The following is a 24,828-nucleotide window of genomic DNA, read 5'->3' on the forward strand; positions in this document are numbered from 1 at the left end:
GGGCAGTCAGCGACGTCAGCGCGCGCCGCCAACGTGCACGAAGTGCCACGTTCAAGGCCACACAAGAACTCAGTGTAGAGCTAGATAACAAATTATATTCTTTAAGTCTTGTCTAATTTTATTGCGTTGTTGTGGATCAATTGCGCAGAACGTCGCGCCGGGTTTGGTGAGGTGGCCCATTAACTGATCCGGCCCACTTACTGATCCTTGACGTTAATAATTGGCTAATAGAGGTAGTAGCTTACGCGCAAGGTTCCACTTGGTGCTCTGTCATTCAACGCAAACCCCTCCCTGGAGCTTGGCACAGCTTGGGTCCTCGCGTGGTCGGCTGGGGTGGCGCATTGACGTCGAAGGCCCGACACCACAAAGTCCGCATCGGAATACACCCATTATGGTCATCGCCATTCTCGCTTTTGTCGTTTTTGGATGTTTTGTCCGATGTAGCGTTGCTACTGGCGTTATGGCTGTATGCCTCGATTTGCGTGCAGACCTGACTACACACATCTCTTGGATGACGCGTCCATTGCTTGCGTTGCATTCCCAATAAACGCACACACGCAAATTTGTCGTATTCTGCCCGTTTCAGGTTACTTACGAATCAATGAAGTTGCTGAGTTTTTGTTTCATGCTTAGGTGTTCAACTTTTCTTATTAGTACGCAACTAATCAAGCTCATGTGCAGTGCCAGTCTATGATTTACTGACAGCTTAAACAAATCTTTGCATGCCAACTCTCGATTGAATTTCATATTTAACTCCAATAGCGTTTGCAAAAATCCAAGATTGTTGGCTCGAGTTCTTACAACAAGGTCGGCGTGAATATGGATATTAGCAGTATCGTAGCATATTCTACTCCGTCGTCAGACAGCTGAAAAATATAAGAATGGGAGGCACTGAAACAACATATTCTGGGTCTAAGGTCTATTGGTTTGGTCCAATAACCTGTTGCATATATATTCAGCTGGCCTCTCAACTTGTAGTCGTATTGGAAAACACTGAGACCTCTTTCATGCCAGCTCACTATACATATCCAGGCTGCTTATCTTCTACTAGCAACGTTTTTCAGATAGCCAACGGATTATGTATTGTCTCTTATGTGGAGAATTGCCTGGCAAGAGTTGCGTAATACAATTAATTAATTACACCAAGTGCAAAGCGGCTCAGCTATCAAGGACATGTTCGTTGTATACAACAGTTTTTCAGAGCGAGGATCACAAGCATTAATGTTTATTTCAACCTCTAGAGTAGATTAATCTAGATAGTCTGCCATATCATATGCTTCCTCAACTCAAAGAAATAAAATTGTACCTTGACTTCGAGAAAAGTTATCATTACTTCTGTACATATTTTTGAGAACAAAATCCACATTCCCGAAAACACGATTTCTTGTATAGCAGTGTAAGTAGCGGCTTAATCTTCGAGGGGTTTGTCGTTTCCAAGTGCCTAGACTTACCAGGAAATCGATTATCCGCGAACCTGCTAAATTCAACCCGAATTTTCTGGCACATACGACCATAGGATTCTTGGCATCACGGAAACCCGTCCGCTCTTCCCTAGTTAAACAGTTTACCGGCGGATTAGTAGTCAGGTGGGTGACCACTGGCGAATCCCCGCTGTCGTATGTTTTTGGCTTTGATTTTTTGCTTTCTGACATGGGTCACGTGGGCGGGTTTAGGCGAGCGTTGGATCCTCGCGACTACGTGCATGTCTATTCCAATCTAGAACAAGAACTCTGAAGTTGGAAGAACGATGCCTAGTTATTCCTGTCTTTATTTTTTTCAAATGCGAGAAGAAGACCTCGTTGGAATTATCCCCTACCTGCAAAAGATTTTGTTTCCGGCTTTCTGAGCTGTTTTGATTTTCGGATATTGAATAAGATGTTCTTACTATTAGTCGATGCTTATAATACTAGAGCCTCCTAGAACCAATTACAGCGTATCTTACCTTGTAGCACAAGCCTCCAGAGTAACGTAAATACACAGCTAAAACTGTAATAACGAGAGATCCTACTACCTAGATACGGCACAAAAATGACGTGTGTATTGGGCGTTGAGTATGCATACATATCATGCAATGACGTTCCATGACGACTCTAACAAATACCCACCCCCCACCATGACCCTCCCCTACATTATAAACAGTTTCTGAACATCCGTAGATCTCCTTCCAAAAACATCTTCCCAGAAAACGAACATTTAAATCAATTTCTTCCATAACCTTATTCCAAGCCAATCACACAAACATCCTCCACTAACCATCCAACATGAGCGACGACAACAGCCCTGTCACCGCGTACCCCGCGACGTCAATCACAGCACAAAACCAAGAAGGTGGTCCTGGTCTCGATGCCAAAATGGAGCAAAAAGCGGAATGGTCGCGCCTTGAATTCTGGGACGACAACCAGAAGCCTTATCTCAAAGAATACGAAGGCCGCGGCCTGCTCCAAGGCAAAGCAGCGCTAATTACTGGCGGCGACTCTGGCATTGGACGCGCAGTCGCCATTTTGTTCGCAAGAGAAGGCGCAGATGTAAGCATTGTGTATCTGCCCGAGGAAGAGGAGGACGCGCAGTACGTCAAGAAGAAGATTGAAGAGGCGGGCCGCAAGGCCAACCTCATGCAACTCAACCTGCGGGAGCGCAAGAACTGCGAGCAAGCTGTTGAGCAGCACATGAAGGTTTTCGGCAAGCTGAATGTGCTTGTCAACAATGGTGAGTTTTTGTTCTTCTCTTTACTCTATGCATTCAGAAGCTTGCCAAAGAAGAACATGCTGCTAACTGCTGAAAAACTAAAAAGCCGCAATGCAAGAAATGGCTACCGACATCACCGAAATCGATCTGGACGTAACAGAAAAGACTTTCCAGACAAATGTCATTTCCATGTTTGCAATGAGCAAGTACGCGCTCAAGCACATGAAGCGCGGCGACTGCATTGTCAATAGCACATCGGTCGCAGCATATATGAGCAATCCTACACTCCTCGACTACGCATCTACCAAAGGCGCAATTGCAACCTTTACTAGGGGTCTGGCGCAACAGCAAGCACCAAAGGGAATCAGAGTCAACGCCGTCGCACCTGGAATCATGTAAGTTTTTCGCCCCAGTCTCTTACACACCCCAATTATTACCATCTTCCTTTCTTTTCCCCAGCAACAACACTAATCACTCGTAACGGCAGCTGGACCCCTCTCCAGCCTGCAACGAAAGGAAACCCTGCAGATGCCATGGAGTCGCTTGGAGTGGGTGCTTGTCCGCTGAATCGCCCAGGCATGCCTGTTGAGATGGCGACGTGCTATGTGCATCTTGCGTCGCCGTTGGGATCGTACTGCACGGGCGAGGTACTGCATGGCTCAGGCGGCATCGAAATGCAGGGGTAAGGGGCCGAGAAAAAAAAAGCAAAGGCCACGATCGTGTGTGTGAGAGGAATACCATCGTTGTGACAATGAGATGCTGTATGAGAATGAAGATTATGCGACGTAATTGATGGATGCATGATATTAGTATGTAAGATACAATCCAAGATCTACTACTATGAGTTACATATTCCATGTTCTCATGTGCCTTTGTCCAGGTTAAAAATGGCTAGATACAGTAGTTTGGCTGGGAAAAGGGTGAAGTAATTAATCAAGGAGAAATTAAAGAAACTTTCTTCGGCGCTAAAACTACATTCTTTCCCTGCATCTTAGAAGTTGGGAATTCATTATTTTGGACGCTGATATGTCTATCAGGAATCGTATATTAATTTTTGGTTCTAGAGGTGGAGAGATTCGAAGACCAAAAAAAATGCAGAGTTAGCTTTTGTACATATTTTATCGAGAACCTACACAAACATCATTTAGTGGCAGAGAAAAGCGTAGGAAACGAGGAGGAAATAGTCACAGAACACGGTAATCGGATGAGGTGTTGAATAAATAGAGTGGCATGTTCAGTATTACACTATGAATCCCACGATACCAACCTCCCTACACCTACTACCCGTTTGCCAGCTACCCCAACTCCAAGAAACAGTGGCATAAAACGCCAAACCATGCATTTCCCTCGCGAGCAATGTTTCTCGCATCAAAATTCAAGCAGCACAAAACTAACCACCCTTCTTCGTCTCCTCCACACCCTTCCCGTGCCGTGCATCGACCTCATCCATCGCATCCGGCATATCGACATCAGAGAAAGAAACCTTATTCTGCAACTTCTGGGTATCAACATCCATAGCATCATCGCTTCTGCCTACAGTCTCGCTACTCGCATTGCTGAGTTGAGAAACCGCGGGGCGGGCGAGATTAGGCTGGGTCGCGGCACCAGAAGCGTCGTTGTCATCTCCGACCTCTGTGTTTGGGGTCAAAGTAGCAGAACTCATATTTGAATCGTTGCGAGCGCGATTGTGTAGTTCCTTGGTGGAGATTTGGCTCCATTCGTTGTTGTCTGCGGGAAAAGTGTCCTCAACCCAGTCGCCTACGGGAGGCTTGTCCCACCGCACTGTGCTGTTGTCCCAGCTTGTCTGGCCGGCATTGTCATAATCGTTGTAGCCCTCCCAACCTGTTGCGTTCTTTTGCAACTCCTCCAAAAAGTTGAGATTGTCGCGTTTGACGAAATCGAGGAGGGGCTTTGCTAGTGGTATAGGCTCGACTGACATGGCATCATCGTTGGCGTAGACAAGAAGTGCCGAGGCAGATTCGGTAGTCGCTCGCTCAATGACCTCTTGTAGTGTGAGACGGTCTCGCCTTATTATTGGGTTTGAGGATTCAGAGTCATACTGCATTCGCCACCACTGCATTGCGCCTGGAACATCAGATTGGATGTCTGGGTGTCGCACATAGACTACGTCACGGCGAGTGGCCACGCCATGGAGATGATATGGGTAGTGCATGGCATCCTCTGGTGTCTGGCCCTCTGGGAAATCAATTTTGACCGGCTCTACAGACTCTGCTACAGCTCTCCCAGCTGCACCATCTGTAGCGTCCCCAGTATCGTCGTCCGTGGCACCATCGTCTACGCGAGGCTTAAATCTCCCAGAGATACCGACAATCATGTTCTTTGTGTGCTCAGTTTGCTTCTCAAGTGTTGCGAGCTTGTCCTCAATACTTTTGTAGAGGTCTTGAAGCTGGGATAGGACCTGTGCGTCCTCGGGTGAATCATCTCCCTCTGGATGTTCATATATGGTCATGCTGGTCCGAAGCAGTTGCAGCGATTCTACTTTTTTGGCACCAGCCTTCTTTGGAGTATAGTATTTCAGCTTCTCCAACTGCTTTTGAATGGAATTCAGCTGTTCCTCATGCTTTCTGATATCGCTGTACATACTGTCAATGACATGCTTATTCTTCTCAAGATAGCGGTCGACATAGAGAGTGGCTGGTACACGACATCCAAGATCGGACGCCTCTGTATTTGACGAGGTCAGGCGGATAATGAGGACATTGCTGGCGTCGCGTATGTGTGCGCTTCCGACTGCTGAGGAAAAGAGCGTATCGTCGAGGACATCATATAAGCTAAAGTCGAGCCTAGACTGATCTCGTGTGACAGTGGTGTCGAGCGCAAAGCTTTCTTGTGTTGTTCCCGCAACATTGACAGTGGAACGAAGAAGACCGTTCAACTCGACATTCGCTACATGGCTCTGTACTGCAAAACCCCACATGACCAGGAACTTAAGCAAGTCATCGTCAGGATCCTCGACAGCCGACTGATTTTCTGCCCAAGCCTCGGTCTGCAGTAAGGCATTCACTGATCCATAGATCCTGTCCGTGTTGTCGAGGAAAGCCATGAGACGCTGTGCCTCGTGGATGATCTCCAAGTTGTGAGCTTCTGAACGGCCTATGCTGTCATCGAATATGCGCCCAGTCTCGGTTGGATTGCCTCTCCACCAATCCTCACCTATCCAATAGTCCTCTTGTAATATACCGGGACATAGTAGCGCATTCCGAAATAACGGAATTGAATGTATGATGGGAATAAGACTGGACAGATAGTTGAAGTTGGACGACGGCTTGAGGATAGCGGGCTGACCTTGTTCGCGCTTTCTCTGGATAGGTATTGGGTCGGCAATAATCTCGGTAGTTGTGGGTACCAAGGCCCATTGAGAGGTGTCGTAATTATCTCCAGTAGCTGGCCTAAAGTTGGAGTTTGAGCCGATGACCCCACTCTCTTGGTCTTCTATGCCTATCTCCCAGTCAGTATGACCAATTTAGGGCTTAGTATCGAGCGCAATGAACTGACTCTGCATTGGAGCGTCGCCGGCCTGGGCTTGGTTGGAGGCGATGCTGGTCCGAGAAGGCGGGCGCGTGGGTGCTCTGCTATTGACATTGCTGTGGGGGTAGTTGTCATGTCCTGGAGCGTAGTCAATATTGAAACCTGACACGAGTGCCTGTCAGCCACGTTATTTCTCGACATGTTGTGTAGCCCAGGCCAACGTACTGGGAACGGTTGCATCGTCAGCACCGTACATGGCACCTCCAAAAGCAGTCTCATCCCACTTGGGCTGGGAGTTGCGCAGATGGGATTTCAGTACCGAGATACCGCCTTGTTGCTCCATGCTGCTGAAGTATTTGTCCATGGCGGCTTCGACGCTGTTGCCATGATTCTGCGAAATGTTGTTAGCCAATGCTCATAAAGCGCAGGCGATGTGCTTGAGCGGGGTGCCTTTCGTACCGCGAGTAGCTGCCTGGCCTCAGTTCTGTCCAGCTGGTCGGCACCGAAGCTGAGCAAGAGGTCGATGTTGGCCTCCACATCTGCTGCCTCCATGGTTGTGGTGGTCTGGCTTGATGTGGTGGAGTGGGGTTCAGAGGTGTTGGTTGCGCAGGGTGCCTGGTAAAGGTCTTTGGGCGGGAGCGGGACGGCAGGCAAGCGGGCGCAAACGTGTTTGGCAGCGGCACGGAACTATAAACACCAGAGAAATGGACGCAGACTGGCGATATGCGGAGAAGGCGCGCCTGTGTCTTGTCTGGCGGCAGTCATGGCGGGGAGCATAAGGCGTAGCTTTGCGGAGGTGCCATGCGGAGCTTTCACGTCGCCAATTGCGGGCGGAAGAGCAGGGATGCTGTGCACCGTCGACTATTATTGCGTCACACATGCACCTAACGGTCAATGCCGCACATGGCCCGAACCATGCACAAACTGCTTCTTGTTTCCCGCTTCGTAGCTTTGTTCTATTGTACATTTATCTTATTACATAACAGTCCTGAAGCGTACACTCATATCATGATACTCCTTCGCGCCTTTCTTGGAATAGCGAATGATTCCTTGGCCATGTAACAGCAACATATGCTAACATGACGGAGATATTGAGCACATCATCCAAGACCTGTTTGATCTTCTCTTGGTTGCCCCAGACTCTATCGTTTCTTCATTCAACCTTTGTAATCTCCTCTGTCTTTGCCGTCGCTGCTTCATCGTGTTCGTGTGCAGCATCGGAGCCAGGCCCAAGTGGCCGGAACACCTGCACTCCCTTTGATTCGTTAAGCTGATCTTGCTCTTTTCTCCATTGTCGCCCACGGTGGCTGAACCTTGAGATCAGGTCGCGGTAGGGCTTGAGCTTCCTATCCGTCTCCTCTTCGTCCAGCCCAATCAGTTGACGCCGCCGCTCCTTCAGCGCGTTGTACAGCCTCCAACGAGTCTGCTCTGGAATCTCCTTGATGTGGTACTCAACCTTCCACTCGTCTTGTTCTGTAAAGTTGACGGGCCTCTCCACGTAGCCCCCGTTCACCATATTACGGACGCTCAATGTCCATCCCATTAGCGGTCCCTCCGAGATCGAGGTAGGTTTGGGTACATCCTTCACGTCTCCTACGCTTTCCTCATCTCCATCGTTGGTAGATTCCTCAGCAGTCTCCTCAGCAACCTCCTCAGCAGTCTCCTCAGCAACCTCCTCAGCAGTCTCTTCAGCAGTTTCTTCAGTGGTCTCTTCAGTGGTCTCTTCAGTGGTCTCTTCAGTAGGCTCTTTGGAAACGTCTTCGGACGCGTTTTCAGAAGCATCGAGTGGTTCTTGCTCAGATGCATCGGCCTCGCTACTCTCTGCTATCGAGATGATCCTCTGATCCTCACTGATTTGCTCGTCAACATCGTCTTGGATGTCCTGCCAAGCTTCTTGAGTTCTCCGATCGTCTTCTGGTATACCCACAATATCCCGCGCAAAGTCTTGTTGGGCAGTTTCCCCTGCCTGTTGGATCTCGTCCGCCTGCTCCTCGGTGACGGGCTCAGCAAATATGTACATAAAGGGCGTCTTGCCTTCGCGTGCTTCGAAATGCATCCTCAAGGACTATGATCGAGTTAGTAATTGGCCATAAGTATGAAGTCGACAGAAGTAGCTTACTGTGTCAGGGAACTGAGCGGTAGCCTTGGTTAGGAGTTCATCAACCAGGTTGATAGAGACCTTGAACTCCTCGTCTCCCAATGATGTGTCGTGCTGTCCGTGAAGAACAGCATCCATGTCTGCTAAGCTGAGATACTGGAAGCCAAAGATGCGCTCAATGTTGTGAAAGGCGACGAAAATGCCATCCATTCGCCCCATCCGGACTTGCAGTGAGTACTTGAGCAGCGTGGCACGTGTCATGTCGTAGAACTCACGCTCAAAAGATTCCCACTCGCCCAACGCATGTCGTAGCTGGTAACCCGAGCCTTCTTCGAATTCTTTGTGGTTCATACGAATTGAAACAACAGCCCTCGTCTTCAAATCGAAAACGCCGGTTCCGGGGAGTCGGGGGTCGACTGCATCCAGTTGGGACCGCATCATAATGTTGCCTTGCTTCGAATAGTGATAGCAACGGCTGGAATTATCTTCTGTAGGTGCCTGCTCGGGATTCGATCTACGATATCTTTCAAACTCGCTTCGCTCGGTCGTGAGCAACTTCTCGAGAGAATGACCAAGCCAACTCATAATGTTGGGTCTATCGTAGGACTTGTCTGCGTCAATTGCATAGATGCCGTCCTTGTGTCTCAGAAAGACAGTACTGGGACCAAGAGTGATTTTCGAAAAATTCGGAGACGGATCTGGGAACTGGCGTGAGAGCATGTCGTGGTTGAGCTTTCGAAAGTTGGACAGAACGAAATGGAAGTGCTGCAGGATGCCCGACATGCTGGATGTGGAGCCCGTGAACTTTGCGCCAATGTCCTTTGTCAAGGCGAGCAAGTCTTTGTCCTTGGAGGAAGTCTTGTACTCGCTCAGGGCTTTAAAATCGAACTCGTGGGCTGGCATGATCTTCTCCAAGTAGGGGTCGAAGTTGTACACTCTTGACCGTGGGTCCTGCAGTCGGTACACGCCAGGGTTGAAAAGCACGCGGTCAAGTCCATAGGCTAGCATGGGCACAGGCGGTTTTTCCACTGGCACAGGCTCGAATTTGAGCTCGCTGGTCTCAATCGAGCTTATGTTCAGCTTCTCACGTTCTTCGCCCTTCTCTTTCCGTCTCTCCCGCTTGCGACCAAGAAGTGCGTCTTTGAGAGACATGCCATTGTTGTCGCCATGCTCGTCCGCCGCTACATCCTCGGCCTCTTCTATTTCACGGGCATTCTTGGGTTTTTTGCTAGCCTTTGTAGCCTTTTTAGGCTTTGCAGACTTTGCAGCTTTCTTAGGCACATCTCGCTTCAGCACAACAGCAGTGGCGCTGAAGGGCTGGCGCAGTAGCGGGCGTGGCAGGCTTTGAGCAGCGCAAAAGAGACATGCATGGTTCCATTGCCGTGGCGAGGCTCGCACCAACTGGCGACTCAGCATTGGAAAGTGTTGGCGAAGTGAAGAGTGAGGACGGCGGTTGAGATGAGCGGCGACAGTGACGCTTCGACATTTTCAGAAAATCCATCGGCGTTTTGTTTTGTTAACGCCGGGCGATCGCCTATTAGGGCGCATCACGTGACGCGTAGGAGCAACAGCCAGGACGCGCGGAGAGGGCACCAGAGACCCACCCACTCCGCCATTGGGCGCATGTCTTGTAGACAGTAGGACTACTACCCAGACAGAACCCTGTGGACTTCGCATCCCCCTTCTTCTCTTTCTTTGCCGGTGCGGGGCGTCCTGCTTGTACGTATCTTTTTCGCGTCTGAGGCGTGAGCAGGCTGCCAGTCCCCCCTCGTTCAGACAGACGTAAGGCATCATCATCCCCAGGAACCCTCGTACCATATGCGCCCACCTACGGCACATGAATAATGGGACATCACCATTGCACCACCACCACCGCCAACGCCGTCCCACTAAAAATCCGAGCCTGACGTCTGCACTGCGACTGCCGCCCCGTAACCATCCCGCGATTGTTGTTGTTGTTATTGTTATTGTCTTCTTACTTCTTCGCGCATGCGCCTGCGCCTGCATGTTCATTGGCTACGCCTCGACACTCAGTCCAAACTCCGCTCCTCTGGCTCACCCTCCGCACGCCGACTCTTTCTGACCTAGCTACCGACGCGCATCCCTTGCTTCTTCCACCGAGGACTGCTCTACTTTCTGTATGCGACAGTCGCGCCGCTGAGCTCGTACTGGGCTGTGCGCGCAAACCTGCAACCCCGGAATGTCCAAAGACAAACGGCGGAGCATTTTCGGTCGCAGCTCTCTCAATGTCCTCACCTCTCAGAGCAGCAAAGACGACACCCAGCCCTCCAATCTGCTGCGGAAGCGCCGCACCGCCTCCTTCATTTCGAATCTCTCCGACGTATCACAGCATGCAGAACCATTCACTATCAACGGCTCCATGGGAGCCAGCTCCAACGCCCCAGAACCGCCTGATTCAGCCCGATCCAATCTTTCCAAGAGCCAGCTGAAGCGTGCCAGCTCCGTCTTCAGTTCCTTTCGTGGCTACAAACTTCCCGGCGACGACGAACCTGAGCCCCTCTCGGCAACCTCGACGCGGAACTCGACCATTTTTGGAGAATACTTGTTTGAAGATGTGAACAATCTTCAGGTCTTGCACCATGGAGAGGTGCAGACGAGCAGTTCCATGTTCAGGAAGAAGAAGGAATATTTGGTACTGACCGAGAAGCATCTAATCCGCTTCAAGAGTCAGTCCAAAGCAGCCGAGGCTTTTATTGAATGCGCCCCAGTCCACTTAATTCCAGGCGATGGAACTGAGTATCGTAAGGTCCCATCCTCGCATCGCTTGAGTACATACAGACACAGCCACAGCCCCTCTATTGGATCAACACATGAGCTCCAGTCCCTAGCCTCAGAATCATCTGGTGATCGTCATCAAGGAATTCCCCTGCGTCACATTGTTGCCGCATACCACCTAGACGACGGACGGCCGCACTTTGCTCTCGAGCTGTATTACCTGGATGACGAGTCCAATCATGCCGCTTCCATGACTCTCCAATTCGGCGATCCCGAAGACATGTTTGCTTGGCTCAAGATCATTAGACATGCCGCCAATGCAGCCCGACTCTGTGATGCAAAGCCCATCTCTGCACATAACTCCCATCTGGCTGCACGTGTTGTAGAAGCAGAGCGTGACTATGTGCCTCCACACTATGCCATATACAAAGTTGTCCTCAGGCCCCAAGGGAAAACCACGGCCAGGTCTTCGTCCGATGATCTGACAAAGGCATCTGCTTCAGTATGTTTTCTTGCAATTGGCGTGCACAAAGTACACATCATCCCGTTGTTCAAGCCGCCTTCGCAACGATCTTCCAGTCCATCCTTGGTGTCCCAAAACACACAATTGTCACATGGTATCCTAACCTTGACTGAAGTTCGTGTCAGTGAGATTGATGATACTTTCCAGTTGACCTTCAGGTACGTGCGCGAATGCCCACAGGGAGAGCAACTCTGACAGCATGCAGAAAACCTCTAGAGAGACCAAAGGTGCTTCAATTAGCGTCGCTTGCCTCTCGAGACATAGCTGTCCGCCTACAATATGTTGAATCTAGTCTCAGACCGGAGTGGGAGACGCGCCCATTAGATTTTCTGGTCCCCGAGGAAGTACACCAAGACATTGTACGACAAGAGAGCCCACACCCTATGGACCCTGACTCTCTGGATCGCACTTTGATAGGTTATTGTATCGCTTATGATGTCCAACCAGAGAACATTAGCTATCAGATTACGTATCCACCAGAAGACTCTCCACGGTTCGAGCTCCTCCCGCCCAGCTCCCGGAGAACCCAGTATACTACACTGGAACTCCTTGCTGTAATGCGCGCCTTGAGGTACAACGAAACGTTTGGTGGGATCTCATTCAAAGATGTACACCTGGATATCTTGAATGGGCTCAAAGACCCAAATGGCGCAGAGCATCTTTGTCTCAAGACAAAACGCGGCACATATGCGCGCTTGGATATCGAAGAATTAGAACGATCTTGTCTATTGGTTCAGGAGATCCGCGCATTGGCTCTGACAAACCGGAAGCTTCGAAGAATGGACTTTTCGGGTTGTATCACGCGGAAGCCCAGCGACCACGGGGAATCCAGAGGTAGTGCGAGAGATCAGGGCTGCGCTATTGTGGAAGCGCTGTTTCCGCTGTGCAAATACCAAACAACAAATGTCGATTGGATAGCTCTTAACAGAATACAACTGGGGGATACTGACTTGGATTATCTTGTCGCTGCAGGTGTCGAGCGAGCTTGTCATCTAAGGGGACTGGAATTGAGCGGATGTGGTCTTACGGACCGTGCATTGTCTCTTGTCCTAGACGCATTGCGTGCACAAGAAACCACACTAGAAGCCATCGATCTCTCGTCCAATCCTTTCCGCCTTGCACCAAGCATTTTCGACTCTCAAATCGGCGTTTTTGGCTATCTCACACGACTGAATCTCTCACATCTTGCGCGATCCTCTGGCCTTGAATCCCTAATATCCGTCGAGACATTCCAAGGCTGGAGATTACAAGAGCTGATCCTTAGCGGAACATCGCTCAACGCGGCTACCGTCGATGCCATCGCCGGCTACCTCTCTAACTACAAACGGTCTTCAGCCCTTCGCGAGATAAAATTAGATCATTGCTTTCTTACTGGAAGGGACATTGCTTTTCTTCTGCACGCAATGACCGAACATCCGGGCAAAGCTCGCGACCTCCATCTTGATGTCAGCGAGAACCGAATCGAGGAAGACTTGGACTCGTTAACAAAAGCAATCGCTAATGGCCTTGCCCCATCGAGCTTCACTCTCCGTTTGCTTGAGTTCGAAGAAGACGCCGACTTTCGGAAGATGATACTCGCTCTGGCCGCCAATAACACCATTCGACAGCTGGACATCTCGCGAGCATCTCTACCATGTGACGCTTCAGAAGAGACGTGCCAAGCATTAGAGAAGATGTTTGCTGATAACAGAAGCCTTGAGTGGCTCGATATTTCTGGTGAAGACTCTCGCCTCGAAACAACCAAATTAGGCGTCGGTATCAACCGAGCGTTGCGAGGACTTCAGCGCAACAAAACCTTGCGTGCTTTGTACATCAGATGTAAGTTCGTCCTCTTGAGTATAGAATAGTTGAGGAACTAATAGAATTAGATCAAAAGCTGGGTGTACAAGGCGCGAGTACCCTTGCGGATGTGCTCAAAGTCAACAATACTCTGCAATACCTATACTGTGAGGACAATGGTATCGCTTTGACTGGCTTCACGGATCTTGTTAATGCGCTCCATCGAAACACTACCCTCCTATATCTTCCATCTATGCATGAATCCCGCCAAATGGCGCTCAAGCAAACAGAAGACCAAGTCAAATCAATGCGTGACGATTTGCCAACAAACAACCAATCAAAATCATCCTCGGTTCGAAGCAGAATCACAAACAGAGTGGTCAGCAAGACTGCAAAAGAGCCCAACTACCCGACAGGTCTGTCAGATCAAGACATCAAGGCCGCGTTGGGGCTGGTTGACGAGAGTTGGGCCAGGCAAGAGTATCGTCTGCAGCAGTACTTGACCCGCAATTACAACATCGCACACGGCATACCAACAGCCATGGATGTCGATGAGGAAGAATTCGAAAGGCCAGATACGGCAAACAGTCTAGGCAAGATTCTTGAAAAAGTTACCATCGAGAGCACTCCTACTGCAGAGAAGGATCTACAGCTTGGTAGCCTACTTCCGGAAATAACTACGACGCCGATGATAGACATTGACTACGACAGTACACCTTTGGAAAAAGAGCTCGAAATGTCTTTTGGTAATACATCAGTTGGATTTCCATTCCCAGAGTAATCAAACAGACAACTTTAATCACACCTAATCGTGATTGGGCCTCTGCATTTTACTGCTTCTCGCCCACCATCACTCTATTGTTGCAATGCTTGTTTGCAATCGCTTTCTTCGCCTGTATATATATAGGGCTCATTTTGCATATACCTTCTCGACAGAGGTTATTCGGCGTTTCTTTTCTACCACAGGTAGCTGACGATTTCGGAATTCTGGTCGTTGGGCGAAGGAACCGTCTGGTCTGGATAATTTATACTTCTTGAGTACATGCATGTTCTAGGCTTAGGCTCATCTCTGGACGGCTGTTTTTCTTCAAAGATACCATTTAGATTGTTATAAACAAGATTGAAGTTTCGGACTCTTCTCAAGAAAAATGCTCGACTTTCAGTTTTTCGTTAAAATTCCAAACATGACTAATTCATTGGTTTGTTGCAGGTATGAAATGTAGTCAGTTCAGATTTGGACATTGTGCATTTCCGTCTGCGATCGCACTGCGTGGGGTGCACCCCACTAAACAAGCTCATAATTGACATGTCCGAGCTCCGGCCGAAAATGTACGTTGACGACATCATTTCGCTCGAAACGAGTTAATTGAACCTCACACTTTCAAAACCAAAGCCACAGACGAACCAATTGCAATCTCGAGACCAGATCACAACTTTTTCCATATTCTCATGGTAATTCGGCTAAGAAGATGGTCAGACAACATGGCAGTTTAGAGAAGGATGAAGAGACGAACCAGGCGGCCTGGGAGGCGGCGCGTGGTGCGCTAGTCGGCGGTACAAAGGTACGAGATGGCTCTCGCGCGGATTACATCTATTACATCCCTGCCTTCCCTTTACTACGAATTTAAGAGTTTGCTTCAAAACAGGAAGCAAGAGAAGGAAAGTAATGACGAAAGAGCTAGCTGTGGGCGCATGAGCGAATCTCACGTGAGAGTCAAGATTGGAAGTTGCAACGACTGCACAGGTCGCAGTCATGTCATCTGATTCCTTCTATGCTTTATCTGTGTTTTAGAAGACTTCCTGGCCATACAAGAGACATCAAACTAACTTTGATACAACCAGTGGGGTGCTTTCTTCGCCGTAGGAGGCGGTGTCGCGTATGCGTTTTCCCCCCTCTACCGCGGTCTGACTGTCCAATTCAAAACGTATGATTACATACCTTCCCTCTTGAATTGCATGCTGCTCTAAAGTCCATGGTTGCTAATCCACAGATCAGATACATACAAATGAGTGGGATGATACTAGGCGGCATGCTCGAAGCAGACAAGCGCATGGTGAATTATCAGCATCGCGTTAGACATCATAAGAGGCTGGCGAGGGATATGGAGATCTGGAGACGGTACGAGGATACGTACGAGGAGAGAGGGACGCCAGGAGTAGGAGCGGAGAGCGATGTACATGGACCAGATGGAAAAAGTGCATAGGGTCGCATATGGGAGGATACCACGAGCCAGGTTAGAGATTAGGGAAGGCTGTTTGTATTGTACGATATCAGGCGTCTATTTGTTATCCACACATGCAATGAATGGGTTACAGACATGCTTCCGTTTTGGGGCTCTTCTTCTAGATGATTCCAGGATTTCACAACAGCACAATCTATACAGTCATTCTGCTCATAGAAAGTCTTGAAAGAAACATTACTAGCACTATTATAGCACTGAACCCACACCAATTCCCAAAAACACACAAATAATCCATGTATCACGGAGTAATGACATTGCTGCGTGTGGGGTGGTGCGGAGTTAACGGACCAATGACGTGCTTTGTTCTGCGGAGGCAAGGCTGACGTAAGGTCTCTCCACCAACGGCGCGCCGCTTTCTTCAAAAGCCACCTTGCGAATTCGCTTCGTCTGGTTCTTTAGGCAGCACTTCCGCTGTTCCTCGCCCACCACACTTCATTGTCGCATCTGTCTGTGGCTGCCACAGCTTCACGCAACAATGGACGTTTTTTGGACGCTCCCCCCGGTCTCTAGGTAAGCTTCCTTATTCTTCTTCGCGTAGCTCTTAAGGTTTCGCATCTAACAGCTTCCCATAGATCCATTACAGCTGCAGCTGTCGTCGTGTCGGCGCTGGGTTATGGTGGCATCCTCAACCTCTACCATGTCGTCTTCGCGACTCAATATGTCTTCACTACCAAGATGATCCCGCAGCTCTGGCGACTCTTCTCTGCGTTTCTCCTCACGAAACCGAAGTTCGGCATCCTGCTTGACCCATACTTTTTGTACCAATATGGCAGCTCCATTGAGCGCGAGTCCAGCCGCTTTTCACAGCCCGGCGACTTTTTTGTGTATACCATGTTCGTTGGCAGCGTCATTGTGGTAAGTACCTGCTCGTAGCTATTCTGCGCCCCATCGCATATACATGTACTTTGTCCATATCGCATCGACCCAAGCTGTCTGCGACGCACCGACTACGGTCTCGACCACCTCGACATATCTGCCCGCCCAGTCAAAAAATAATCTAGCTGAAGCGGTTCCTGGAATCGAGGAAGAATACCCTTGCACATCATGCAGTTCCGCTACAATCCAAAAGGGACTGTATGGTGTGTAGGCATGGTGGGATTGTCACATAACGATGCGTTGCGAACTCTCTATTTCGCAAGGTTATTTGGGGCTCCCTACATACCTTTACCACTTGTTTTGCTTTGTTGAATCGCTTGTTGTGGATGTAACCTGGAATGGGCTTGTGCTAACGGTCCATGTAAAGGGAACGGCAGGCTGCCTTTTAGGCTCATACACCTTCCTTCCTGCGCTGTCTCTCGCATACGCGTACACCTTTGGCCAGGACAACCCTACGCGATCCGTGCAATTCTTCATTCTCAACTTCGACGCCAAGTTCCTGCCTTTCGCCATGCTGTTCCTTACATTCGTCATCGATGGTCCTGATGCAGCGGCTTCGCAACTGACCGGCCTCCTTGCTGCACATCTCTACGATTTCCTCACAAGGATCTGGCCTACGTTCGGAGGTGGAACAAACTACATTCGTACCCCTCAGATTGTGAAGGGTTGGTTCAGTGCAACAGCCGGCAGTGTCCAGGATAGGGGATACGGGCATGCTGTGCAGGGACGCGGAAGGGCGGCCGGTGCACCTGGAAGCGGCGCACAGCCAACTACGGGCAGGACTACGGGTGCGAACACGTCTTGGGGTGGAATGGGACCTGGCCGTAGGCTAGGAGGTTAGACATACAGGCTGGAAATGCCATGTAGTCTGTTTATGATGGGTAATGCGATTTTGGTATTACACAAGCAAAACTCGTCACTGTATTATTAGCATTGCAGTAACTGTGTAAATGAAGATTCTGTATTACGATCTGTCAAGCCGCCCTACTGTTATGCAGATTTTACAAACACTGTGATGTGGAAGAGACACCAATAACCCAACACTTTACATGGTTTTAGTGAACTTCAAGTTTACATTTCTTTCCTCAATTCAATACATTGGCCTCTTGGCTATATTTACAAGTCGTCTTCTACATAGCAACTTTACTTTGAGCTTCCAGCCGGATTGCTCGGCCCATCAACCGCCCGCTCCACATGTCCCGCAATCCCATTCTTACTCGCATCAAACTGGCTTCCAATGACACCATCCTTGCTAAAAGGACCTCCAATCGCTTGGCCAATAGCTCCTACCGCGCCATCTGGGTTGACTTATTTCCCTCGAACATTAGTACCATATCAACTTGAAAACGGGATATTTCAAATGGGAAGGGGTGAGATGGATGTGAAACATACAGTTCTTCCCAATTGCACCTGCAGAAGAGAGCATACTGGGGTTGTCCTGGGGAATGGCGTTTGTGGATTTGTTGGCGCCGAGTTTATCGGCTGCCGCGGTGGTGCTGTCGGTCATGTTGGATGAGTCTGGGTAGGTGGATTTGGGTGTGGATTGGTTCTCTGTGCCCATGCCGAGTTGTTCCATGAGGGGGCCGGTGGACTTGGGCATTTTGGATTTTTGTTCGGGGGAGGAGTCTTGGAGGTTAGGTTTGGAGTTGTTGGGATTTAAATTTGGGTGTGGATGGGGTGTGTAACTTTCTCGAGGGTTGACAAGTATTATTTATATTTAAGGGGATAGGTAGATGTTACTTGACAGGCTTGGGTTTGGGGCGCTTGTCGTCACTGGGAGATAGGGATTGTGCGAGTGGGTGATGCGCTTGAGTGACAATCGTGATGTCATGACGACACTTGGACATGGAGTCATCTATTGGAGCGGGAGAGACAAAAGTCAATGATGTGGTAGGCTCATTGCAGATCGGTATCTAAACAAGTGGCTTGTGGTTTTTACAACGTGTAGATCGTTTGTTTTGGATATTTGCTGGGTCGGTGGGACAATGGCGGGAATGGCGTTGTGGTGGTGTCATTGGTTTGCATGTTAGGGTCATGGTAAAATTCACATGCGCATGGGGCTTTGATGGGAATTTGGAACTGAGTTCCGTCATAGAGTCTTTAGTTCTCGAAGCCTTTGAGGTTCGTAGCACGGTGGGAGAATGGGTCGAGAGTAGAAGGGTGGGGATGGGGCTCCCAAAGTCCTACTGCGGACGATGTGTCAGTGCAGCTTATGTGCTGTTGCATGTCCATATAGGAAACATACGATAGCACAAGAATGAAATAAAAATACAAGTCACTGGAGTACTCGTTGGACTTATTGCAGCTTTTGTTGCATATTATGATCAGTCCCCTGGGGGTTTTCGCGTACAAGGAATCCAAAGTTAATTGTTGCACGAGGCCACGCTACAGTCCGCCTTATACAGTGGACTACAACAATGTCTCATGCAGGAATTACTTTGGCTCAAAGTTCAAGATAAGTGATGTCGCGTCAGGATGTTCAGCATTTGACACCTTACTTGAGCAGGATGCGTTATGGTAAAGCGTGAGAAAAGAACAATAAATGCGCACGACATGTCTACAAGGCCTACGTTGATTTTAGAATATTCCCAATTCGTCATCGTACCCAGCTACTATATTTAAACTAGGCAGATGACATGATCCTGCACATTCCATGTGTGCGCGTGGCAACTAGGATAGCAGGCGGGTGACCCTCTACCATACCTCTACCCCTACCCATGGTCTGTGCGACCCCACCCTACCTCTATCCAGAAATGGTCTGACCCTACCCAACCCATACCCATGATCCGTGCGACCACTACCATACCTCCGGGTAAGAGATACCCATCTGCTAGCCTGTACAGAAGGGGCAGACGAGTGTGTCCAAATACAAGATGAAGCCTGCACTAAGTACTTCAAGTAGTACGGCTAGTAAGCTAGGTCATTCGGATATTCGAAAGACAATCCGCACAACTATTTCCTGATTGAGAGGAATTCCAAGACTGTCGGGGAAAAGGTGATTATCTTTGCACATTAAAGATTTGATTAGCAATCTCATCAGTACCCGTACGGAGGGAAACACCAAATAATCGACAAGTCATTGATCGCAACTTAATTTGGTCCACCCCAACCAAGAACAGAAGAGGTCTTCTCGTAAGTGTTCAAACATGTATACATTCAATTCGGTGACTAGACCCGAACACCTGTGGATAACTGCAATCACGACGCTAAAAAAAATTGACTATGACTACTTGCTCTTAAACCTGCCCCCGACTTTTGGAAACGTCAATGGTAATTTGAGTTTTGCAACGAAATGATTGATACTCTCGGCTTTTGTGAGCTTCAGATTTGTGAGATCTGTCTGCGTTGGGGGTGTGAGTTTGCAGCCTAGTTCAGCAAAGTATTGCTTGATTCTATCGGTAATGTCAGTATGTGCTACAGATCTGGTCTACAAGCCGGGCTACTTACTCCTTGTTCTCGAGTTTGAGGTCTTCGCGGAGATCATTGACGTCGACTGCTTGGTCATCGACGATAAGGGCTGCGGCTGCGATGTGGGTCATGAGATTATCGACGTTCCAGCGAGGCATTTCGGAGCTCCTAAAAAAATGTTAACGCCGTCTCTTGTAACTGGGGAATCAGAAACACTCACCCCTCGGGGGCAAACTTCCGTCTGATGGCCAAAACACATCCGGCTGGCGCATCTTCACCCATGGCGGCTTCCAGCTTACCCTTAATGGGTATTTTCTTTGGCCGAGCACCGCCTGCACCAACCAAAGCGGCGTTAAAGTTTATGCAGAGCAAAATAAAACGCAAAACCTTTAGTTTTTGGATTTGCTTGTTCTTGGCGAGCTTGACGATGCGCCTTGCAACGTACTTGCTAGTGACTTCAACACCTTGACCAGCTGCAGATGCCTGAACCCAGTCCTTTACGTCGAGCATAGTCATTAGCTCGCTGCCAACAACAGTACTGATCGGGTAGACATCGCCGGGGTATTCCGCTGCGAGATTTGGAACTGGCCGTGGTTTTGAGCTGTCGACAGCTGCCGCAAGGTCTTGGCTGGTGGGCATGACACTGGTGGAGGTGGACATTTGCTTCAAAACGTTCTCGGCAACCTCATTGGCTCCGGCGCCACTCTTAATGGCGTTCAGCGTGCGGTCTTCGAGGGCCTTTCTTGACTTCTTGGATCCGAATTCAGCTGCAAGCGCAGCTCTCTTTGCCATAATTGTGTTGTTCTGGGCCTCGAGCGCTTCCTGCTCTTGGCGCATCTCTTCGACTTCGCTTCGCAGTGTGCTTCGGACAACAACTCTCTTGACGGGGACAATTTGCAGCTTACTTGTCGCCGGGTCGTAAACACCAACGTAGTCCTGTAGCTGGCTCTCGGAACTGCCATCGCGCTCTTCCTGTGCGATGTAGTCGAGGCGAGGATGATCAGAAGACTGGAAGAGCAGCTCGGTGCTTTCGCCCTGCGGGAGGACCTTTGTGCGCTTGTATGGGGCGAATGAGATTTTTGGGGGAACGGCAAGACCAGGAGTGACAGCTTTGGAAAGTCAGCGGGAAACGGTAGGCATTGCAGGCAACGGCGCAGTTATTGCGACAGGCTGGAGAGGCAGTCACATACCGAGCAATGGGCCCAGCGTCTCTTTGCTCTCCACCATGTCGATGCGGACATTGCCCTGGGGCGCGACGACGGCCTTCTTCTTGGGCCGGTCGCCGTTTTCGGCATGTCTCTTTCTCTTCTTGTCGTTCATATCGTCGGTGCGGGCGCGATATGGGAGGGCGTGTCGCGCCATGTCAAAAAGTTCGACCTTGAATTGGCAGAACGCTGGGGCGGTGAGGAGAAAGATGGTAGGCGAGCGACAAGGGTGTTGACTAGCGCGGATGGCATGACGTACGCGCGAATCACGCGTCCCAGCCCTCTTCACTGCCGCATATCCCAAACGCTATTGTCGTGGCCAACCATCCTGGCGCTGCCCTATTTGGATCCATCAATTACTGTAGCTGGCTCCGAGGGTAACGGCGTGCCGTGTAAATAGGCAATTCCAACTGTGCTTTCATCCTTCCTTCTCCCTCCAGTGACAAACACCATCCGTCTCCATTGCTTCTTCGTCCCCTGCTAATCTCCTGTCATCTCATCTCATCCCGTCTCCATCGATCTCCCCACCCCCACAATGCCTTCCGTCGCCCAGAAAGCCGGGGACATTGTTGATCATGTTGGCCATCGCGTCCACCATGCCGCCAAAAGCGTCGAGGCCCAGATTGGGGCTACCACGAACCAACTCCTCCCACCCCGCCGCCGGGAGGAGATGATTGAGCAGTCACGCGACTATGCCAATCGAAACCCCAAGACAGCAGTATGTTCTCTACAGGCGCCTGCATTGCCCAAACTGACGACTATGCAAAGGCCTTCCTTACCACCCAAGCCGCATTCACCGGCATTCCCCTCGTTCTCTTCGTCGCCTTCGCAGCCGCCACTCTCCTTGTCTCCCTGGCCACCTGCCTCTTCCTCGGACTACTTGTCTCCCTCAGCGTCACCTTCTTCGTCGTTGGCTTTTCTCTGCTCTTTGTTGTACCCACTGTATTCATCGCTAGCTGCTCAGCCACCTTCATTTTCATCTGGGGCTTAGCAGGCTTCGTCATCCTCGGCAAATTCAATGAGCGTGGAGCATCAGCCAAGCCCAGCACTCGCTTTGGTGGTGCAGTGAAGAACGGTAATGCTACTGGCACTGGAGGAACATATGCAGATGACCCAACAAGTTCTGGAGATGGCGGGCCAGTGAATCGAGTGCATGGTACTGTAGAATGGGAAAGGAAGTGGGCTGACGGAGTGAAGCCTGACTCTGTTGCGCTGGAAACAGACAACGCCTACCAAGTGCTGAAAGCGGCAAGTACGGAACCGAGCCTACATGCATGGTTACTAACCAACCACTAGGAGACCCCTGTACCTTCAGTCTCGTTCGCATGAGAGCAGACATCACGAATGCTAGGACACGGTCGATACCTTGATTCATTCGAGCATCATCATCATGTTATTCACCGCTTGCGCTGTAGCTGTTGACCTCTGGGTCTTTCTCTTTTCGATGACAACATCAGTAAGGAGGATCATAAGATAGTCACAATAATAGGACAGGAATTGCCATTACAACGCCTGCAAGTGACATGGTCGTTGCATCGATTGAAAATTTATAAGCCTCAACCAGCTACTACTAATATCGAGGCCAATCCCATGGCAATCCGATTTAGTTTCGCTTTCTTTATCTCAGCTTGAAAGCAGTCGTCAATTCAATGTGTCCTATACAACTCAAGGTGGATCCCTGCCTGTTGGCGCTACTCGCACCTGCCTCACCCCACAGTCACTTCAAGACCCTCCAACTTGCCATCCTCACGCCACCTCTCCAACATTCGGGTAAAGTCCACTATACCTCTGCCCCAAATCACCGACTTTGCCCTTTTCATCATTGCTTCATGGTCATCTGGCGCTGGCATCTTTAGTGTCTCACCCTCCAGATTTTGATGCCCTGGCGTGCAGATTACGTTTGCACCAAAGAGGCCAGAGCATTTCGCAATTGCCATGCCCCACCCTTCCTCTGCCTCAGCCGAGGGCTCAATCACTACAGTCCCCGGTCTATCCAGCGTCTGCCTAGAGGCAATTTCAATAATGGAAGTCGCGTGCTCGCTCATCACATCCATGACATGACTCCAATTTGCTGTTGAGGTACTTTGGTCCATACCTAGCATAAAGAGATTGGGAAACCCGTTGGTTAGAACTCCTTGGAAAGTACTGACGCCCTGTGTTTCCCACTTTTCTGATATTTGACGCCCATGACGACCAATAATCTCCGTGCCGGTACGCGCCCCTGGAGCCCCTCTAGCACGCGGTGAGCGATACCCGGTGCTTAGAATAAGGATATCAACCGGGTATTCTTGACCGTTGGCAACAACACCCTTCGTTGTGACGCTATCGATTCCAGCACCATCTGTGTCAACCATGTGAACATTACTATTGTTAAAGGCTTCCAGATACTGGTCACTAAAAGTCGGACGCTTGCACCATGTCGGGTACCAAGGCGTCATCTTTGCAGCCGTTTCCTTGTCTTTAACAATCTCCGATATCCGCGAGCGGACTCTTTCGCTGTTCTTCGAATCGAGTGCGAGCAGTCTACCAATATGCTCCTGCAATTTGTCGCGTGTAACATTGCCAAACTGAGCGTTGCCGTAGAGGGAGCCGAAGCTTTTTATTTGTACCCATCCATGATTGGGATCTTCATCTTCCATTTTCCGATTCCCAACCACCGCTTCTGCAAAGGCCTCCCTCCGAGCTCGTTGCCACCTAGGTTTCGCGGCTATCCTCCGATGCCAATCCTCGGGATCTGTATCACGTTGACCTAGAGCGTACACTTGGGGAGGTGTGCGCTGAAATACATAGACATCCTTGGCGAACCTGGCCGTTTGGGGAACAAGTTGGATTGTAGTAGCACCTGTACCGATGATACCTACTACCTTGTTTCTGAGCTTGGCCATGTCTGGCATTTCGTCATTGGCGGAACCTCCGGTGATGTCGTAGTTCCAACGCGAGGCATGGAGCAATGGCCTGGAAAATTGGGCCAATCCAGGTACTCTGGGTACTTTTGGGTAAGGAAGTGGACCAGTGGCAATGGTAACCGTATCGGCATGAAACGAAAGGTTTTCCTCTTGTTTTCCTTCTGGACCACGTCTCATAACTACGCTAGCCTTCCAGGCCTTGATATCGTCGTTCCATTCGAGTTTGTTGGCTTGTGTGCGGAACAAGATTCGACTATTCAACCCAAACTTGTCGACGAGCTGCTCCAAGTACTTGCGAATCTCAAAACTGGAGGAATACTTTTTCTGAGGCATATATCCTGTGTCTTCCAAAAAGGGAAAATAGCAATATGACTCAACGTCACAATGCAATCCCTAATGTTGCTGTGGTCAGTCTCATCAATGCGGGCCCGAAGTAACGCATGAACAGCCTACCGGATACCGATTCCAATACCATGTTCCTCCAACACCTCCGGCGGTATCAACCATGAGTATTTCTTCCGGTTTGAATCCTTTCTTAATCAATTTGATCGACGTGATAATTCCAGCTATCCCAGCCCCAATGATCAAAAACTTGACGCGACCATCATCCTTAATGGGCAAAGGAAGCGCATCAAGTGCATCATGATCGGCCCATATATCTTTAACCAGGCTGTGTAGACGTTCATTTTCGCTAAAGTGAAGCTGCTCATACTGATTCATACCATCTTCCCTCAAACGCTTCGCTGCTTCGAGAGCATACTTTTGCACAATCGGCGCACCGGGGTCGTTGGGATCGACAAAAACCGCGGAAGCCATCTTTCTTATCACACCAAGAGCCGTGTTGTGCTACTGAGACCAACGGAAAAGAGCCTTTGTGCAC

General features: G+C 49.7%; 12 protein-coding genes across 12 annotated transcripts; 7 read left to right on the forward strand and 5 right to left on the reverse strand.

Moving 5' to 3' along the window:
* Nucleotides 1-1,536: 1,536 nt before the first annotated feature.
* On the forward strand, nt 1,537-1,734 carry COCVIDRAFT_114599 (hypothetical protein; the record flags this gene model as incomplete). The annotated part of the gene is made up of 1 exon (XM_014695273.1): nt 1,537-1,734. A coding segment is annotated over one exon (198 nt), but the record flags the coding sequence as incomplete, so codon positions are not given.
* A 527-nt stretch (nt 1,735-2,261) lies between these two features.
* Nucleotides 2,262-3,371, forward strand: COCVIDRAFT_42791 (hypothetical protein; the record flags this gene model as incomplete). Its single annotated transcript, XM_014695274.1, has 3 exons — nt 2,262-2,706; nt 2,792-3,080; nt 3,173-3,371. 3 exons carry the CDS (start codon nt 2,262-2,264, stop codon nt 3,369-3,371), a joined length of 933 nt encoding a protein of 310 aa, XP_014550760.1.
* Nucleotides 3,372-4,075: 704 nt separating this feature from the next.
* Nucleotides 4,076-6,726, reverse strand: COCVIDRAFT_114639 (hypothetical protein; the record flags this gene model as incomplete). Its single annotated transcript, XM_014695275.1, has 4 exons — nt 4,076-6,144; nt 6,202-6,336; nt 6,400-6,565; nt 6,634-6,726. 4 exons carry the CDS (start codon nt 6,724-6,726, stop codon nt 4,076-4,078), a joined length of 2,463 nt encoding a protein of 820 aa, XP_014550761.1.
* Nucleotides 6,727-7,327: 601 nt separating this feature from the next.
* Nucleotides 7,328-9,688, reverse strand: COCVIDRAFT_114600 (hypothetical protein; the record flags this gene model as incomplete). The annotated part of the gene is made up of 3 exons (XM_014695276.1): nt 7,328-7,801; nt 7,847-8,239; nt 8,294-9,688. 3 exons carry the CDS (start codon nt 9,686-9,688, stop codon nt 7,328-7,330), a joined length of 2,262 nt encoding a protein of 753 aa, XP_014550762.1.
* A 421-nt stretch (nt 9,689-10,109) lies between these two features.
* On the forward strand, nt 10,110-10,355 carry COCVIDRAFT_114646 (hypothetical protein; the record flags this gene model as incomplete). Its single annotated transcript, XM_014695277.1, has 1 exon — nt 10,110-10,355. The coding sequence occupies one exon, from the start codon at nt 10,110-10,112 to the stop codon at nt 10,353-10,355; it is 246 nt and encodes an 81-aa protein (XP_014550763.1).
* Nucleotides 10,356-10,472: 117 nt separating this feature from the next.
* Nucleotides 10,473-14,091, forward strand: COCVIDRAFT_31570 (hypothetical protein; the record flags this gene model as incomplete). Its single annotated transcript, XM_014695278.1, has 3 exons — nt 10,473-11,689; nt 11,737-13,349; nt 13,400-14,091. 3 exons carry the CDS (start codon nt 10,473-10,475, stop codon nt 14,089-14,091), a joined length of 3,522 nt encoding a protein of 1,173 aa, XP_014550764.1.
* A 688-nt stretch (nt 14,092-14,779) lies between these two features.
* On the forward strand, nt 14,780-15,514 carry COCVIDRAFT_42796 (hypothetical protein; the record flags this gene model as incomplete). The annotated part of the gene is made up of 3 exons (XM_014695279.1): nt 14,780-14,872; nt 15,153-15,235; nt 15,307-15,514. The coding sequence occupies 3 exons, from the start codon at nt 14,780-14,782 to the stop codon at nt 15,512-15,514; spliced, it is 384 nt and encodes a 127-aa protein (XP_014550765.1).
* Nucleotides 15,515-16,028: 514 nt separating this feature from the next.
* On the forward strand, nt 16,029-17,270 carry COCVIDRAFT_114630 (hypothetical protein; the record flags this gene model as incomplete). Its single annotated transcript, XM_014695280.1, has 3 exons — nt 16,029-16,063; nt 16,126-16,408; nt 16,797-17,270. 3 exons carry the CDS (start codon nt 16,029-16,031, stop codon nt 17,268-17,270), a joined length of 792 nt encoding a protein of 263 aa, XP_014550766.1.
* A 302-nt stretch (nt 17,271-17,572) lies between these two features.
* COCVIDRAFT_114611 (hypothetical protein) lies at nt 17,573-18,029 on the reverse strand (the record flags this gene model as incomplete). The annotated part of the gene is made up of 2 exons (XM_014695281.1): nt 17,573-17,736; nt 17,822-18,029. 2 exons carry the CDS (start codon nt 18,027-18,029, stop codon nt 17,573-17,575), a joined length of 372 nt encoding a protein of 123 aa, XP_014550767.1.
* A 1,626-nt stretch (nt 18,030-19,655) lies between these two features.
* On the reverse strand, nt 19,656-21,157 carry COCVIDRAFT_114601 (hypothetical protein; the record flags this gene model as incomplete). The annotated part of the gene is made up of 4 exons (XM_014695282.1): nt 19,656-19,821; nt 19,877-20,005; nt 20,058-20,946; nt 21,028-21,157. The coding sequence occupies 4 exons, from the start codon at nt 21,155-21,157 to the stop codon at nt 19,656-19,658; spliced, it is 1,314 nt and encodes a 437-aa protein (XP_014550768.1).
* A 420-nt stretch (nt 21,158-21,577) lies between these two features.
* Nucleotides 21,578-22,371, forward strand: COCVIDRAFT_42800 (hypothetical protein; the record flags this gene model as incomplete). The annotated part of the gene is made up of 3 exons (XM_014695283.1): nt 21,578-21,760; nt 21,811-22,290; nt 22,339-22,371. 3 exons carry the CDS (start codon nt 21,578-21,580, stop codon nt 22,369-22,371), a joined length of 696 nt encoding a protein of 231 aa, XP_014550769.1.
* A 377-nt stretch (nt 22,372-22,748) lies between these two features.
* Nucleotides 22,749-24,764, reverse strand: COCVIDRAFT_114628 (hypothetical protein; the record flags this gene model as incomplete). Its single annotated transcript, XM_014695284.1, has 2 exons — nt 22,749-24,341; nt 24,402-24,764. The coding sequence occupies 2 exons, from the start codon at nt 24,762-24,764 to the stop codon at nt 22,749-22,751; spliced, it is 1,956 nt and encodes a 651-aa protein (XP_014550770.1).
* Between the last annotated feature and the right edge of the window lie 64 nt (nt 24,765-24,828).

This window comes from Bipolaris victoriae, assembly GCF_000527765.1.
Source record: "Bipolaris victoriae FI3 unplaced genomic scaffold scaffold_168, whole genome shotgun sequence".
NCBI classification, from domain to species: Eukaryota; Fungi; Ascomycota; class Dothideomycetes; order Pleosporales; family Pleosporaceae; genus Bipolaris; species Bipolaris victoriae.